Source organism: Hippoglossus stenolepis, chromosome 2 (assembly GCF_022539355.2).
Source record: "Hippoglossus stenolepis isolate QCI-W04-F060 chromosome 2, HSTE1.2, whole genome shotgun sequence".
Classification (NCBI taxonomy): Eukaryota; Metazoa; Chordata; class Actinopteri; order Pleuronectiformes; family Pleuronectidae; genus Hippoglossus; species Hippoglossus stenolepis.
This window is the reverse complement of record NC_061484.1, coordinates 11,241,230-11,260,325: the sequence shown is the minus strand read 5'-3', so window position 1 is coordinate 11,260,325 and position 19,096 is coordinate 11,241,230. Positions and strand designations below refer to the sequence as shown.

General features: G+C 39.0%; 1 protein-coding gene across 3 annotated transcripts in view; it reads right to left on the bottom strand.

Moving 5' to 3' along the window:
- Positions 1-590: 590 nt before the first annotated feature.
- Positions 591-19,096, bottom strand: part of rbm20 (RNA binding motif protein 20) — a 49,720-nt gene continuing 31,214 nt past the window's right edge. For all 3 annotated transcript variants that reach the window (XM_035177217.2, XM_035177225.2, XM_035177233.2), the window contains exons 2-14: positions 17,649-18,684; positions 16,810-16,874; positions 16,318-16,427; positions 14,777-14,877; positions 9,704-9,850; positions 8,608-8,739; positions 8,448-8,527; positions 6,926-7,628; positions 6,748-6,837; positions 6,054-6,633; positions 4,815-4,880; positions 3,588-3,709; positions 591-1,666 (exon numbers count right to left, since the gene is read on the bottom strand). In XM_035177217.2, the coding sequence (XP_035033108.1) occupies positions 1,598-1,666; positions 3,588-3,709; positions 4,815-4,880; positions 6,054-6,633; positions 6,748-6,837; positions 6,926-7,628; positions 8,448-8,527; positions 8,608-8,739; positions 9,704-9,850; positions 14,777-14,877; positions 16,318-16,427; positions 16,810-16,874; positions 17,649-18,684 (3,301 nt within the window). In that variant the 3' untranslated portion in view covers positions 591-1,597. The remainder of the gene's footprint in view (positions 1,667-3,587; positions 3,710-4,814; positions 4,881-6,053; positions 6,634-6,747; positions 6,838-6,925; positions 7,629-8,447; positions 8,528-8,607; positions 8,740-9,703; positions 9,851-14,776; positions 14,878-16,317; positions 16,428-16,809; positions 16,875-17,648; positions 18,685-19,096) is intronic.

Sequence of the window (19,096 nt, the reverse complement as noted above, 5' to 3'; positions counted from 1 at the left end):
TTATATTATATTTGGATTATATATTATATTATTTATTTTACATTTGTTACATATGTCCTTCTGTCTCTATTGCATAGTTACTTATTCATTACTTTAAAAGATGCCTCTATTTTGATTGTGCTCTCTGCTGCTGTTACACAGCAAATGTCCCCGTTGTGGGACTAATAATGGATTATCTCTTCTTTACACTAAATGTTTGAAAATAAAAATTGTACACAATTTTTTACAAAGAAAACACACCTCAATGTCAATTGTCCATTCAAACAAAAACATCCAAACTAAGTTATAGATTCATTTACATGTTAATTTTTTTTTTCTTTTGCCTCAACACTTGGGGGCGCTCTTTTACAACAGTCCCAGAATAAGTCAAATGTCCTAAATGAAATAAGCCTGTGTAGAAAATGGACGGTGTTTTGTGCAATGTCATTGGGGGTGTTCATGACCGTATAACCATTTAACCACTTTCATACACACTAAGTTTGATATGAATACAAAGTCACAATGCTAGAAATAAAGAAATACCTTTGGAAACCAGTTCCAGGCTCTATTGTGTGAATTTACACTCGTTGAAATATTGATGAGGCACCTGAAACATTTGAAACATTTATTGAAGTTGTTTTCCTCATCAAAAAAAGTCACATGAAAAATCATATGAAAACAGCATCAACACTGATGTCACAGGATTATGGTTCACAGTATACAAAAACAGAGTCTGGCTTGATAATACTGCATGTTTAACTCTGATAAATTAAACACATGGTCCAGCTTAAGGTCTCCAGTATTTAAGGCATTATCGCGTTGGCAGGTATGACTGCGATTGTTTAATGAATTAAATCCAACATTTAACCTTAAGAAAATAAAGATCTTTGCTTAGTTACTTTATTCTTAGTTGAAATTATTTACATTTTTACCTGACAGACAATGCAGTGCACAAAAAGGCACATGGTGGTAATAGTAAGAAAAACTGCAAGCGCATTTAAAGCCCCAGATATAAATTAAAATTAAAATCTTTAACACACTGAAATACAACAAACCTGAGAATCTGCCTCAGCTTTTAAACTGAGTGAAAAACGTTTCAATGTCGATCATTTCATTTTAGAGCTGTAAGTTTGTCATTGTTACAAAGACAATGTACAGACCAAATTCAAAATCTCATTAGAATTCAACCACATTTAAATGGAGTAATATGAGCCCATACTAAAGAAATCTGTCTTCTTATTAATCACATTGTTGCAAATACATTTCAATTCCAAAAAGAACAAATCAATTCACACACAATCCAATAAAATAAACTGTAATAAAATTGTAAACCAAAAAAAACAAACAAAACCAACAACCAAAAAAAAACTATACATTTTAGGTACGTACAAAATTGATAGCATCCATAACTGGGATTGTCAATGCAATCATCCCTCTCACCAAAATACCCAAAACCAGTGCAACTGTCCACATACTCTATTTTCATTGTATCATATTATCTGTGCTGTAGCTGGTCAGAGCCAGGCACAGACAGCTCACACACACACACACACACACACACACACGCAAATCTTTACTCCGCTGTTCGCTGTACAAGAGGTGAGAGGTCAAGCTGATGTCACTTTGCAGCTGTGGGTCCAGAAAGTGCATCCGACAGACTTTCCACCGCCAGCTGGGATAGATATTTCTGGGGAAGAGAGAAGAGTAAAAATCTACAATCCAAAATACGTTGAAATATTTATAACATGACATATATAACAAAACCAGTAAATAAAACATATTAAAAGTGTTATACATATACAAATATATTTTGAAAAGATTTTCAACAAATACAATTGTGAAGTGACGAATTAAAGTTAAATTTGTGTATTGCTTTATGCATAACATTCGATATCAGCAAATACCAGCTTTGTCCAAATATCAGCATTAGTCTGAAAAAAACCCCCACGTCTACCAGCCAGAGTCTAAATATTGTTATTTTTTTGCATAATATGTTAAAAACAGTAGCTGATTTGTTAAAAACAAAGCATTAATTATCATATTTGATTTTTAAAACTATTACCAGAGGCATTGTAAAATGTTAAATAAGACAAAATGTCACTAACATAATAAATATCTAACAAATTATACTTGTTATTACTTCTTTTAAAAATCAGAAAGAAATCCACAACCGCAAATTATATTGAGTGTTGAGGTTCAGCTATGTATATAAATCAGTAAATATGGCCGTAAGATGACTAAAGTAAAACTGTAAAACAACAGGACACATACAGACGCGGAGGCTTTGACAGACAGAACAACTGTTAAAAACTAAAACTGTTTTCTTCTTGGAACGTAATCCATCAAATGTGAGGGAATCGCTGCTCCTCTGCTTTGCCTCAGCTGTGCTGTCGGGGAAGAGAAACGCAAGACGGCCCGCTGCTGAACAGCCGATATTCAGAAACCTAATACAGTCACAGGCACGGATGGATCCGTATTGTGTTCGCCCATATGACTGCAATCAAGTGTTTTTGTTTTGGATAAATCTGTCTTCTTTTTTTTGTTTATGTTTTACTGCTCTTTGAGATGCATTTTACATATAAAGGTGCTCTATAAATAAAAATTACTGCTGATATTATTATTATTACTCTATAAAATGTCTGGGGGGAAAAGTAAAAATAAAATCCAGAGCAACAAGATGATGTTTTTAAATAGTTTTGTCCAACAACAATACACAGCATGAAGACATTGCATTTAAAGCCATGAACATTTAAAAAATGTACAAATTTACAGTAATTAGAACTGATGACGTTAATCAATTATCAAAATTAATATCATACAAAAAAACTCAAAATGTTCTGAAAATTGAGTCGTCAACAATCAAACTAGTTATTTTAGCAATATTGTTCATTTTGCCAAATTAAAATAATAACAGTTGAGTGTATAAGAGTATAGAGTGTTTCAATAAAAAACTATTTTTGAGAACAGAATAATTTCTGATTTTAATACTATTTTCAGAGCCGATATTAAAACATTTCTCAGGCTAAATAAACATATACACCTGAACACTGTTGTACGATGCTAAACTAAACAATCTTCAGTAGGCTATTACAAACCTATTTAAAATTAAATTGATATCAAATTAAAATGCAGAAACGGACAGAAATTTGAGATTTGATTTGACATTTCGATCTACACTTATATATTAGAATAAGTATTTGCTTAATGCAAACACTGTATTTAATCAAAACAAGTCAAATTCATCCCAAAAATAGGACAAATATTTGAGGAGAGACTGAAAGAAAAACTTGCATGTGTTGAATGTGCTGAATATGAAACACACATTACTCATCGACCCACAAACAGGTGGTGTAATCTCTTAAATCTTGCTACCAGAACACAATGACTGTTAACCAGCGGAGCTTTCAGTACAGACCAGTGCACAGACAGATAGATTTGAACTTTGACACTAAACTCACTGGTTTAAAAGCAGTGACATCAAATACACACAGAGCGCATATCCATTCTTCAGACACAGCATTACTGAGGGTTGGTTCATATATGCTCATATAATTGTGAGAGGAAGGACTGAAGTCGAGGTTAGTGTCGTATCACTGTGCAGTGTGTACCTGTAGGTTCCTGTAGTGCACAGTGCTGCGGCAGTGGCTCGTCTTTGCATTCTCCTCACTGGTATAGAACAATCCACACAGTTTGCAGTAGAAGCCCGTTCTTGGTACGATGAACTCCACTCCTGTGCGACAGCGAACACAACGGTTAGAATTTATTTCAAGAAATCAGTACAACAGATGAGGATTCTCACGAATGGTCTGTCCAACAAATAATACACCGGCCAATATTGGAACCTGTGAGTTTGAAAAAATGTTTTACACCAAATCCAAGTTTGTAAAGCAAAAGCAAGTATTTTAATTTATTCTTTATTCTTTTTTCCTCATTCACTCATATTTTTCGTCCTTCCTATTTATTTAAATTACAACCTGTCTCTACCACTGGTCAGATGAATAATGTAACCTCTCTACACAAACACAACATTGGGGCAATGTGACTAATTTGGGTCTTCTCTTCTCTTATCGGATCATATCTTTTCTTATTGTAATGTATCTTTTCATATCTTATCTTATCATATATCGTATCTTATCGTACTGTATGACAATCTTAAGTGATAATTAAAAAAATAAAATAATCGACAACAACCATATGACCCTTCAGTTTTTTATGTATCTCAGCAACAGTGTCGATTGGACGCAGTTCGCTCTGGACACACACACTCACTCTTGGGACGTGATACAACAGAAATAGCCGCACAGCTCATGGCACACACAGCTCTGGAGTCTGTGCTGTGGTCTATTGTTGCCACACTGCATCAGAGCTTATGTAAGTCTCCATGCAGCCGGCCCAGCCCAGACAGGCCCTGTCATTCCAGCACCAATGATAATATAAATACTCGTCTCTCTGGGGTTCGTTTCACAACCTGCTCACAGAAATAGGTCAGCAAGTGGCCAAGCAATGTCAATGTCAATTAGAGTGCTAATGCAACAGGTTGTCAGTGCACCCATTAATGGTGCACATGATAACACTGGACTGAGACCACAGGCTCAAGACTCCATGAACTTCCTGGTCTTTGATTAAATATAGAAAGAGTTCGCTGGAACGAATCCAGCAACAGACACATGATTCAATTTTTATAATTTTTTCTACTGCAATTATCTGTTTCATGTAAGATGATATTAGCTGACAAAATAAGAACCATCGTAACTGTGCTTTAAAATCTTGCATCATGTATGATTTTATCTTTTCTCTCACTCATTCATCATGCTAATAAAATGTGTTAGACTGACCTAGAGGGATGCTGTGTTCACTGACAGCTTTGTCTTGCTCAGGAGTCGGCGAACAGGCCTCAATCTCTGTGAAAGACATATCAATTATAATTATAACCTTAGAAATTGTACATACTTTTACCTGATAATATAATATGTGTAGCAAAATTACAAGCACACCATACAAAGCTGCAGAAAAAACATCGTCATCAGTTTGCAATAGTTATCCATGTAAGTGGTGTATACACAATGTTATATTGCTCTATCAAAAGCTAGTGTCCATGGTGCTCTAGGGTTTAGGGCTGCACACAAAATAAACGTTATCAGTTATCAGAGAAGATGACTTTGCTCAACAGATATAGAAAAGGAATCCCATTTTACAAAGTAGAGTTCAAGTGGAATTCCCATCAAAAGAAACGCCAGTGGTGTGTCAGCACGTCTAAAGCAACGATATGTTTTATCAGCATCGACTCCAACCTCAGTTTGTGCGTCTCTATCCTCAGAGCCAGCTGTCTGTCAGCAGCACAGCCCCCGAGCAGAGAGACAGGGGCTGAACAGACTGTCTGCAGCTGGACTGACGTCACGTCATGATGTCACAAACATCATCCATTCACCGAAACGCTATAAGCGAGGTCAAGTGATGGGAAGGGTGCAGGACATTTGACTTCTGCTCTCTAGTTAGGAGTTTTTAGGTATCTGTTTTATGCATTCACCACAAAGACAATTTTTAAAAGACCAATATTTCATATAAGAAAAGGTTCCCACATAAATTAGGAATATATATGAATAATACAGCTCTGTTTACATTTATCTGCAGTTGGGAATGTGACCTGTCAAAGGTTGTAACCGCCTCTTGCACAAGGTCAGCTGGGGTTGGCTCCTCAAAGGATAAGATCTATAGATAATACATAGATGTACGGATGGATGTTTATATTTATGGAGATTTTATTTTATTTTATTCCATCTTAATTTTGTATTATCTATTAGACTGGTGGTGATGACGGGGGCCTTGATTAATCAATATTGACTTAATTGATAAGTTCAGATTTGTTTAAATCGGCATGCAAGAGGAAAAACATCGATTTGAAGGCATTAGCTTCTGAGACGGTGTGAACTGCTTAATTTGATATAAGAGAAGTATGAGACAAACACTGACGGACATAAAAAAACTGCTTTCTGAAGGATGTTTGTGCAATGGACCATCCTGAGAGGAAATCAATATATTTTATGTGAGTATATGACTTGTCATATGGACAGTACCTTTTTTCAGAATGCCATCCTTGAGTTGTGCCCCGTTGGTGATTGTTTCCATGACCTCTTCTACTTCCTGAGTCTTTCTGTCCTCTAGTACTGTAACATGATTTTCCATTGGCTCTTCTAAAGGCTCACTGTTGGTTACTTTATCCTCTAAATGCGTCACTTCCAGTGCGGCTTTGAACTCCTCACTGGGGAAGTCACTCAGGTTAGTGACCGGCAGTTCAGGAGCCACTTGACTGAGTTTCTCTTCTTCAGGACTGACTTCAGCTAAAACCCTCTCTAGCTTCTCAGTAACAGGTGTTTCTGCCTGGTCTCCAGCATCAACACAAGACTTTTCCTGGTTCTTGTTCGTCTCCTGCACCTCCAAGGAAGGGGTAGGTGCTGGCTGTGACGTGTGCTGCATTACTGCGTCTTCCTGTGCTGTCTCTTTGGGGCAGGATGCATCTTCTTCCAACTCAGGAAGGTCTGGTTCAATAATGGAATCATCTTCTCCTCCCACTTCATCAACAGTGACCAGTTCCTCCATGTTCTTAGGATACCAACACTCCTCATCAGTGTCAGCTCCACTTTCCCTCTCCTTCTCCTGGGAAAATGAACCAAGAGAAGAGCCGTTAAGAAGGTTTACAGAGCTTATCTGTGAGGTTAAATAAAGTTGTGAAGGTTTGAATGTGTTGTTCAGATCTAAATGCTCACTCACAGTGTCTTTGTCTTTATTAGATTCCACAGCAGCCTCTTTTGGTTTACTGCTTTGCTGAGGTGAAACAGATTTTTCTTTCAACTGGCGATCCTGAGAGAAGAATTGACTTAGTTATTAGAAGAGTGTGTCACATTAAGCAGTGTCACATAAATAATGTATATTTACCAAAGGTACTCACAGTGTTTTCAGAAGTATTTTCTCTCTCGTGTTTTTCTGCAGTGTGCCTCCTACTTGTCTTTTTGCTGTGGCTCCTGCCGGGGGAACTATGCCTCTTTTCTTCTGGTGTTCGGCAAAGTGGCTCCTCACTCATCTCAAACTCATTATGCCTCGACCTGCTGTGGTAGTCACCACAATCCCTCCTCTTTGACTTTGTGTCATGCCTTTGGTACGGAGGTCTGGGCGGCTTGTCAGATTTGTACGCCTGTTCTTTCATGTAGAAGTCGTCCTCCATATTCCTGTAAGAGTTGAAGGACCCGCCTTGAGGGCTGCCTCGTGGGTGCCAGTCTCTGTTGCCCCTCATCCCTTCACCTCCGCCACCTCCTCCTCGCTCATCTGCAGATCTGGAGCTCATATGATCCATGGGTTTCTGGTAGGCCTTACGACGGTCTGCCGCGCGTCCATTAGGCCTATCGTCATCCACGCTTCCCCCATTCCTCCATGGGTCATCCCTCTCCCTTTCGTCCTCACTCCTCCTTATGTGTGATGACCACTCCCAAGAGCCCCGGCAGGGGCCAAGGCCATTACTGCTTCTCTCCGGACCCCTGCCTGCTGCTGCCTGAGGGCTGGGGGCTGAGCTGCAGGATGTAAAACTGGGGCTGTGGGAATGAGGACTCAGAGAGCGGGTGATAGGGCTGCGGGAGCGTGGTCTCTCTGGCATGTACCTGCAGGAAGATGAAAGGTAGATTACATAGTGGAATTGGAAATCCCACTGATTCGACACAAGTAATGATTTGTGTCATTTTCACTGAACTGGATTTTCATTTTTCTTTCCTCTTAAAGGGGACATATCATGCAAATTCCACTTTGTTAGTGCTTCTACAGGTTAATGTGGGTATCTGGCATGTCTACCAACCCAAAAACTCTGGAAAAAAACACTTGCGCATTTGTTATGGTTCCTCTAAGTCAGAAACGTCATGCTTGAGTGACTGGAATGAGCTTCCTGTGTATTGTGTCGTAACAATACACTGGAAGTCTCCCTACATGGCCTTGGCCCACCCCCCACCTCATCCCCCCCACCTCTCTTTCTCTCTCTGTCTGTCTGCTTGTGTGCTTGTAGTGGATGGGCAGATGGGGACATTTAATTATGTGATTGGGAAAATTAAAACTCCAGGACAACAGAAGGGGAATACAAAGTATGGGATGCATATTTGATAATTTATATCATATAAAATATGTAATTTATATCGTTTAAAATCATGGGGGGAGAGGGGGGAGCTGGCTCATTAGCATTTAAAGGAACAGGCACTCAAAACAGGTCACTCTGTGGAGGGCTGTTTTAGACAGGGTAAAAAGGGTGCTGTTTTAAATGATCCTTGTGGTATTTTGACCAAAGTATGTTACAGACATTTCATTAAGACCCCAAGGAACCATATCAACTTGTGGTAAAATGGGCATACAATGTCCCCTTTAATGGTTTTAAGAATAGAGCTACAGAAAAACCAACAATTTGAGACTGAAAAGTGAATAGAAGTTTGGCTTACTGCTCAAGTTCTTGCATCTCATCCCTTTCCCTCTGAGAGGTGATATCATGGATGATCGTCTGAACATCTTTACCTGGTTTCTAAACAGAAAACATCTATTAAGTTATCAGCTAAAACAGTGCCACTAAAACAATAACCTGCTGTTCCCTTTGAGCCTTACCTTGAGCTGAAGCTCCTTGTACCTCTTTGACATTCGTATGAGAAGTTTCTGATCGCTAATCGTAGCTGGAGTAAGTTGGTAGTACTGAACCATGGCCTGAGCTGCTTCAATATACGCCATCTCCAGAAACGCCTGATGGGAGAACAGTTATTTGTTGTAAATACATAATCCCCTCCTGACACATATACGGTCTTTCTTGCAATGCATACAACATATGGATGAAAAACCACAGGGTATCAAATCACCAATAACTACACCCTGTAACCTATACTATAATTTTAGTGGGAGTGCCTTCAATGTGAAAGGGCTGGTTTTAATGGTGTAGTTCAGTTCTGATGAATGTAACCAGAGAGCCTGAGTGACACATCACATACTGGTAGTTAAACCGCCAGCAAGTTATGACAAAGTACATGATACCTCATAACAGTCACAGCTGAAAAAGTTGTAGATAGTCGTTAAAATACATGTTGATAATTCACACGTTCTTTCCAAGGGGAAATATTCCCAGCATTAGATTACATCAGGATGAAGATAATGTCTTGATGTAATCAAATTAATCCTCCTGTCCAAGTTTTATACAGCTAACATGAATTAAACCTGCTGTAACATATTATATTTGGTCACTAGGAGGCAGCAGAAACAAGTCGTGAAGAGAGCGTTGACATTAAACAGCTGTAGCAAAAATGTTAGCAAATCTCCTCAGGATTCTGGCTCTAATTACAAGTGACTTGTTTTGTCATTTGATAGATAAATATCATAGCTATAGTAGAATCATCAATTTATAAATGCATGTTTATGGGTCGGATTTTAAATGCTCCCATTGGTGGTCAAAGCCCTCTGACTTCTTGTGGAAAGCCTGGCAAGTGTAAGTAAGAAGATGGCGGTGACCTTTGACCCTACATTTAGCTTATTTTAATGCTTGGTGTTTCAGCCGAGTACCAAACACTTCACATGTACTGTAAAACATTTCTAATGTGCAACCAAGGGAGAACATTTCAAAATGTCTCCAGAATGTATTGACAAACAACAATGTTATTTTAGAATGAAGGACTAGATGGTGACTATCCCTTGTACGTTTGAAGGTCTTTTATTGTACCTGATGGGTGGAGCGCATCAGGATGTAGTTGGTGACTTTGCCAAATGGTAGCCCGAGGTTGATGACATCATTCTCTGTGCAGCTGCCTTCAGGGAGGTTGCAGATGTGAACGACTCGCCCTACGGTTTCTTTTCTGGGTGGAAATGGCTGCAAGAAAATAAGTACAAACTTTGAGTAACCATGAATATTGCAGGATGTATAACTTGTACATATTTATAAACACATAAAACAGCTGAGCTGCTGTGTGCACTCACTACAGCTGTTATCTTACAAGAAATCTAGTTGGAGTGTGGGTCACCTTTTCTCTTTGTACATGGGTAAAGATATACCATGTAACTACAAAAGCTGTGGAGTTATTGACATAACTGTAATTATGTAAAGATAGGTTTAACCCTGACTGTTAACAAAAAATATAATACCAACAATGTTTACATGATCTTTTGACAATCAGTTTAGCACATCAGAGTGAAACACCCTGCAGGCACAGGACACTAGTCTGTCTAACATCGGTGTAACACTATCAGACAGGATGCCATGTCACTTTCCCTCCTTGATACAGCCCACGTCATTGCATCTATTAATATTCCATTGGCTGAGTTGCAGAAGTGATAATGAAAGTTTTCTTGTTGGATTTAGAGACTTGTCAGATGACTGGCCCCACACACATTTGAGACAAGTCCTCCCGGTCTGCCAAGTACAGTGACCTGCATTGCTCAACATCCATCTTTCTCCCCCTTTTTTATTGTAAAGAAGAATTAATACACGGGTCAAATTTAAGATAATCTGTTGTTCTAACTTGAAAATACAAGTGTATTATAACACAGATATATGGACAGAGACAATTCTTGGTAAAGCTTACATGCAGTCACCAAAAACCTTGAAGAACAAGCTGAAAAACATCTCAGTATTTCACTATAGGGCAGGCAACAGATAATAAAAGTCTACATAAGCATTGTTCATCTTATCCTAATGCAGGGACACAATGGCAACTCCAATTCTAAATATAAAACATCCTAATTCCTGCAGAATTAGTTAACCACCTGTGAAAAATCTATTTGTCAGCCATAATAAAGGATGCATGAGGTCACAAATTCCCTGACAGCACTTTTATTGTGATGATGAGCTAAATTACCAACTTCTAATGCTTTCATCTTTCCCATTAGCCTCCCGGAAACTTTACCTACAACATGAACCACCCTAAAAACACACCATCTGTCTATCTGCTGTGTATTCATTATCGAATTAGCTGCTGCACATACTATCTGATACCTTGTGTTTCTTTGACATCACTGCAGAGAGTGGTTGTAAATTCAGCTCATTATATCACGGAGTCTGATTTCTGCTGCCATTATGCTGCAGCTGCACTTTTCCCAGAGCCCCTCCTCCTCTTCCTGCTCCTCGGGCTGACAGACCTGACGGACAGTCCCATGTGCAGGGCAGACTGTGGCTCCTAATTCCACCTTGGAACCAGCAGCCAGGGGCTTTGTTTTTACAGAGAATTTGTTCAGGGAAAACCCAACCCTAACTAACACTTCACACTGGGTCCAATAGCCATGGAGTGTAAGACGTAGAAAGGGCAGGAGGAGGCTTGAATATGCATGTTGAAACATAATCAGAGGGACCTGTATCAGTATTCAAAGAGTACATGAAGCACTAATTACAAATAATCTATAAACAGCATCTGATTCTATGTCACAAGATCCCAATTTATAACTTGAAACGAAACAGTAAAGTGATTAATGAATGCGGTGAATGTTCGTTAGACTCTAACAAATCAGATGTGCTGGATTTTGAACAGTTATCTCATGTAAAACAAGAGACCTGGATGATCTCACTGTGGATGAGCCAGATTCCTGGCTATGCCACAACCTAATGGTTTCTGAGTTGACGTTAAGAGCTTTAGATGCAACCGTGATAATTCTACTAACATCTCTGTGCCACTGGCACCACCAGAATACACGAAGGTCAACACAGGTCGGCCTCAATAAACAGATCCAGGAATAGGCTGTTTATGCCTGTGGAATATTAGAAAGAACAACCGTCTTGTTCACTGCTCGCTGTGTTCACTAATGTCTGAGCTATAAAATGTTGTCTGTGCCTGAAAGCCCCGGCACTTTAAGCAAAGCGCTGATATCGCTGCGAGGTTGGCTCAGGCTTTCAACAGTAGCTGTTTCTTGTGTCCGCAGAGCAGGAGTGCAGAGTTATGCTATGTCACGGTGTAATCACAAGTGTGTGGAGTCACGACACACACGGCCAGTGCCTCCATAGAAATGGTCAGATGGGATTTTCAATATGAGGAAAAACTTTGATTAAATGGACATTTTCAGGTCATAGAATTAGTCTAATAATGAAAAACTACAGGAGGAAATACATATGAGAAAGTCGGATTTTTAATTCATATTGAAGCCAACTTCCTTGGTCAACTCCAAATTACCATCAGAAAATATTTTAATTAAACAGGGAATTATATGACTCAAATATATCTTATATAATTAAACCTATCTACGATTATTGCAGTTTCTCATGAATGTAGCTTTATCACTAAATTTGACTTTTTAATTTTCATTCTTTATATATAAGTCATAATTTATTTTAAAAATGTACAGTGGCATTTTTCGGCCTTTAATGCATTTCTTACTTATCAGACCATTTACACCCTGAGACCACAGCCTACAGTCAACAGGGTAAAGTAATGACTTTACCAGCCACAGTGTGTTCCACCATATGTGTTGTTACTGAAAACCTCACACTCTCAACAACATGACCTGGAGAACTGGGGCCAAATGGTGTAAAGAATAACAACCATTTCACATGGTGCTTTCCTGTTTCCACTGACAGCACGTTGACTGACATCAACTCTGAGGCTGTGACTGTTTATTTGTACAAATCAGTGTCTGTGTTGGAGGATCCAAGAAGGTGGTCAGTTGGGTTTCACAGTTTTACCCCACGTTCCTACACAGAGTGCTCACACGCCGATTCCTCAGATCATTTTACCAGTCTCTCAACAGTCCTGAAACTTTACACCGCGGCCGGGTGTGTAACTCAGGGGTCTTTGGGTCTGATCTCCGTACAGCAGTTAGCTGTAATCCTGTGTTTATCTGCGTCTGAGTTCTGTTTTCACATGAAGCTACTGGGTTACTGACACTAACAGTCTGCACTCCAGAGTAAGGAACACTTGTGTTTGAATAATCATACTCATGTGTACTGTTTGTGCTTTGACTTGTGTGTGTGTGAGCTACTTGATGTTGTTATTTTTCATTATTGAAATTTATGTGAAAATCTACTTTACTAAATAAGTTTTCTTTTAGTTTAATTTCTACGGTAAATTTTTATAATTGTTATAATGTGTCTAACTTAATTTTCATGTTGTACGTACACAAATACAACACAACTACAGTTCACAAATTGTCCCTATTTGTGTTTGTGGTTTGTGTGCTCTGCGCAACACAGGGATTTGAAACAATAAAACCCACCTGTTCTGCTTAGACAGGTGTGTGTTTATAGCAACTAACATTAGCTCATGTAGCACCGCCTGTAAATATTTTTCCACTGATACAATAAAACTGTTGTCAAAAACCAAGCATGACTGTCTCATCCCCAAGAAGGCTCCTGTTAAATAAAGTAGGTTCCTCTGACAATGATGAAAAGAAAAAATGCTTGATATAAAAAAATCTGCGTCACAAATCAACATTTGTTGGAAGAACTGAATTAATTTACACAACATGGCCTCAGAATCTGTTACAGCCCCTTGTTGATCATGCAGATCTTAATCACATTTCTTTATGTGGCCTGAATTGTTGTGTATGTTTTCATTTCACATATTTCACATCATAAATTCCCCCTTTTTTTATTAATATTGTTTAGTTTTTTTGCTTTTTCCAATTTTCTTATTTTACCATAAAAACATTATCAACAGTTTAAACTATTTATTCACTTTTTAAGTTCAGTGTTTTTACATTTTAAAAATGCACAGCATTGCATGAATATATGAATAGTATACATTATGCCTTAAGTTTAAGAACTGCTGTGAGTTTTGTTAGAATTAAATCAAATTAGTTACTTCAATTGATACCTTCAAATTAAAATCTTAATTATTTGTGTTGTTAATCTTAGTTTTGTTAATATCTATTTTACATTTCTCCACATGCCTAAAATGACTTTGCAGTGTCTTTGCAGTTGTATCCTATAACAAATGAAACAAATAGTTTATTACTACTTAATATGGTGAAATTAAATAAACCATAAACCATTTCAGATAGCATTGCAGTTACATGTGTATGATGCAGCTGGACCATGGCCCTGAGCTACATGAAACTTCTTCTGTTCTGAAAGGCAGAAAATTAAAGACATAACTGAGTTGTGTCTGGTCTAAACAAACTTCTACAGTAGGATGCACCTAAAAATGTGAACATGGATGTTAAAACTGTTAATGCAATTAACTAAAAGGACAAAAAAGTTCACTGTTAGACAACCTTTTCCTCAATATAGAAGCTCTTCTCGTATATATAGACATTTTATCACCTCAATTGGATCCAGGGGCTGGTTAATCATGAAGTGGCAAATATCTCGACACCAAGTTTCTAGCCAATACTTAACGACACCGTTTTATTTTCTAGTTCAGTGGAAAAGAGATGTGAAGCCCAGACTCACTGCTGGGCCCCGGCAGCTGTCAACTAGTGGATCTGGGTCCATTTATTTTATACAAAACTAATTTAGCTTGTTCCTGCTACAGAGCAAATATACATTGAAGAATTTAAGTATATAGAGGGCAAATACAGTGGAAACTTAATTACTTATTATCTAAATAAACATAATAGTCTGACCTTTAGTGAAAAGAATACTTAATACTTACAACTGTCCAGTGCTCTTACATTACAAGAGACATTGAGTGGAACATTATTAATGACTCTTTCATTAAGCAGGACATAATCAAAATACAACCGTATCCATGTCAGAGTGTGACAGATGTTCCTTTACAACTGACATTTTCAGAACTTGATTTAAAAACGTGATTTACATGCCAAGGTCAGCCTCTAATGATTCTGAGAAAAATAATCCAAACATTTGTCTGACCTTTGACTCGGGCTGGTGCGAGGCAAATCCTGAGTCTGACATGGGATAAGTCTTCATGGCTGCAGCTGGCAAGTAGGATGCACTGGCTCCTGAGGATACATCTGTGGAAAGAATTAGACATTTGGATTTGAAATTGCCGTCATGCAGTCAAACTAATGGGGCGGGGTGATTACATAAATTGACTTCCATGAAATTAAAATATTTCCAACAAAATGTCTCATTCAAAAGTATTCGTTTTTTCACCGGGTTGAAAGAAAAGGGCTCAATACATGCATCTGTGCTGAGAACGGACATCGGAGAAGTGTAATGATACTGTATTGTGATATGAATGTACGCTCAGTTTCTCAGTTATAATCTATTGCTTGTTCCAGCAGTGGTTCGGTGTTTACAATAGACAATTTGAAAACAAATTTTAAAGTCGAATTTAGGATGCTTCCATAAGTTTATTTAGAGTTCAAATCTAAAGACAATATTTTCTTAACTTACAATAATCTGAATGCACTGTGATTAAAATGGTGTGTCTTCAAGTTTTCTGTAAAATGGACCATTCTGTTATGCACATAAACCTTGCACGCTGAGTCCAATGAATTTCATTTTTATTTTTGTTCTGAAAATTCCCAGTAGGAGATGAAATGGTCGAGCAGTGAGGATGATTTTGTGGCGCTCACACTTCTTAAAAAAAAACATCCAATACTGAAACGCTGTCAGGAACAATAAACGGCCTCAAACAAATCTCTGGATCAGCTTTGACAGATGCGAAAACAAGCAAATCGAACCTGTTCTGAAAAATATAATGACTCAGACCCGATTTGCAACTATGATTGACTCGTGGGGCCATATTTATTTTCAAGCAATAAACATGCAACAATTTTGGAGAAAAAATACGGACATGGTGTGCAAATACCTTAACAGTCCTGACTTATTAGCTCAAAAGAAAAAACTTCTTATTTACAGCAATTCTGCACCAAGCTTTCTAAACACTAAATACTTAACATAAAGGCAAAGAACCAATACAATTTTACATATCTTACCAGAGTAAACAATCTTACCAGAGTAGACAATCTTTCCAACTCCATGAAAACATTGAATAAAAGAGGTGACAAGTAAAAGGCCCCCCACTGGTCGTGCGTCTAATATATCATTATACGTAAGGGAATACTTATGGGATATGCAATACAGTGGAATGATACTATGGCTTTGATAGAGAACAGGTGCTCCGTATTTTATGTTACGGAAGTCATTCGATTTGTCCGTTTGGAGCAATAACATGTGCACCAAAAGTCATAAATGCCAAGTTTGATTTGTGGTCGCTATATTTTGGATTCCAAACAATTTATTCTAACATTATAAATCAATGTATCAAACTACACTGTGTGGAGTTATAAAAATAAGCTGCCTCATTCTCTCGCGCCACTCTATATATACTCCCCCACCACCCTTCTATCACTCCGTTCCACATATTCCAGCAATCATAAAAACCTCACGCGAACATCACCGGTGAAAAAAAAGGGAACAGTCGGCTGGTCGGTGGGTGATCCTACCTTGACTTGAGGCAGAGTAGACCATGGAGTTCGTCCCTCCGGGGTTCAGAGCTCCATCAGAAGGCCTGCCGGCACTGTAGTGAACAGCTCCAGCTGATACCACGGTGGAGCTGCAACAATCAGAGAAGGCTGATTTTAGCTGCCTCTCCCCTGCCTTGCTCGCTCATATCTTGTGACAGAGCTGATATTCATAGAAACATTAAGACAGCTGTTTATAGAGCGAGGAAAAAGAAAATAAAATGCTTCCAATTCTCAAGAAAAAGTTGTCCTGAAATGATGGATGGACTGCACAACTGGTTAGGTGCTGGATTACCAAACCATGGTCTGGGATAAAAATAAAAGCAAACATTTACTTGCATTTTTTTCTACAAAACCAGAACAAAGTAGCTTGGGGAATATCTGAAGTAGTCTCTCAGAAGTAAATTGTCATGGAAGAGCAACCATTGTAATCACAGCCTACTCCTGTGAATCAAAGAGTTGCAAATGTCTCACCATTCATTTGAGTACAATGTTCGATTCTGCAGGTGTAGTTTTCCCTTCACGTGCTGGTCCCAGTCCTAGAAAGACACACACACACAAACCGTCCCAACACGGACTCAATCAACACTCTGGAAGCTCAGAACATGCGCTCCCATGTGCTTGTACAAGCTCATCGCTGAGAGCAATTAAAGAAACAACATTACAGGGGCTGCCCTTCAAAATAAAACATTTAGCTATCATCAGTTATCAGGCTGAAAGGACATCTTTTAGGTTTTTGAAAATCTTGTTACCATGTGAAATATGGTCATGATTTAATATATACTTAAAAGTTCAACCTTAATCTTGAAATCTCAAATTTATTCTTGACATTTTTACTTAATTCTTGTTATGTAAAATGAAAAGAAAAAGGTCTCCCATGATTTAGTTCAATTGTTTCTCATTTGGACTTTTTCTTAACATTTCAACTTTATTCTCAAAATGCTTAAAACACTTTTCACTTGTGCTTGGCCTGAATATTTTTCCATAGCTCACTGTATGTATAGATATATATATAGATATGTATAGAAGTGAGCAAGAGCATCTGAGTTTGTCTCATTTTACTAAACAAAAGTTGCTCTAATGACATAAATAATCTGCAAAAAGCCAGAGAGATAGACATAGACAGTTTTTTAAATAATAATAATAATTTTATTTGCGTATTTTATTTAGAGAAAACTACTTAGGTTGCCGTATTTTTTAATTCTCAATTGTTTATGTTAAATAATGAGCTGACAAATGTAACACTAATTGTGTTTTGGCTCTGTTGTACAAAACAAGCATGTATTTAGGTTTCAACCGATCACTTAACTCACCTTAAGGTTGTAGACCTTCTTGTCACAGATGCTACACTGATGTGGCAGTTGAGTGGGCGTGACTGCGTGGTAGTCATTGACCTGATAAGGTTGAAGTTTCCTGGTACCTGAGGACAAGGTTTCCTCGTTTCCGTGCAGGGTCTGGTAGCCCCCAAATCCCTGCATGCCACTTAAAGCCAGAGAGGAAACCCCACTAGTGTGATTGAACTTGGGGTCAGAGGTTGGCTCCTCTGGGTTGTACAGTTCAGTTCGGGAGCGAATCGGCTGCCCGGCTGATGTCCACACGTTGGCGGCATTGGAAACCATATCCCCCTTTCCAGTGTGATTGAAGCCAGCAGGGCTTTTCCATTGCTCCTTATGCCCAGTGGAGTTATAAACATGCATGTTCTGATCAACAGCTTGTTGTCCCTGCATATCCTGCCTATAGAAATCGCTCTGAAAACCTACATTGTTCATGTTTTTAGCCTGAGTGTTAATCACTGTGAACTGTCCATCACCAGCAGTGGCTGATGCTGCAGACGTCCCTCCAACTTGGTTATACTGAAGACGCCTGTCAGTATCAGATGGGTAAGCTGACCCTGTCTTTTTACCGTACTCCACACCCTGCTGGCCCACTGTCCCCCCCCCACCAGGATGGTTCAGTCTCACACTCTCTGGATTTTGGTGGAACCCCCCAGCCACCAAGGCCCCCAAGGCTGAATTTGAAGAGGGGAAACCTAGCACCCCTGTGGGGAAGGCACCCTGCTGATTCCCAACCATAGCTGAAGTCCGTAGCTGATTGAAAAGCGGTTGGGACATGGCGACATTGGAGAGAACCTGATTGAGAAGAGCGGCGGCAGTGGCTGTATTCCCCCCCTGAGCCAGTTTAAGGCGCTGGAGGGTGAGCTGAGCCTGGAGCTGAGCGAGCTGGAGGCTGGCTGGAGTCAGGAGGAGCTGCTGGTTATACTGCTGGGGCCCCGTGGGCACACAGCCTGGAAATTGACCACCCACCTGAAGGCCTTTCTTATCGGTGGGGTCCACAGGTACCACACTGAGGCTGTAAGAACAAAAAACATCTGTCATTCTCTAGAAGTGGGATTCAGGCACTTTCAACAGACACAGAAACATCAGTCAGATCAGGTGGCTGATGGAGTCTGCAGACGGTCGTACCGGCTGCATGAATCCAGCCAATGGTGCTGGAGGAAACATGAATTCATAGAAAATACCAGAAGGAACCAGTGAGAAAAAGGATATGAAAGCGTTGATTAAGGAGAAGGAGCAGGCGTCCATTAGACTTTTAAACACTTATACTGCCTACAAAGAGAATTAGTTGAAGGGGACTGTGACCAGCTTTTGATTTTCAATTACAAGGTAAGAAAACTGGTATGGACAACAATACATGGCCATTATTGTGAATGTTATATGAATCTCAATTGTCACTTGTGTATGAAGCAACAACATTTTTCCTT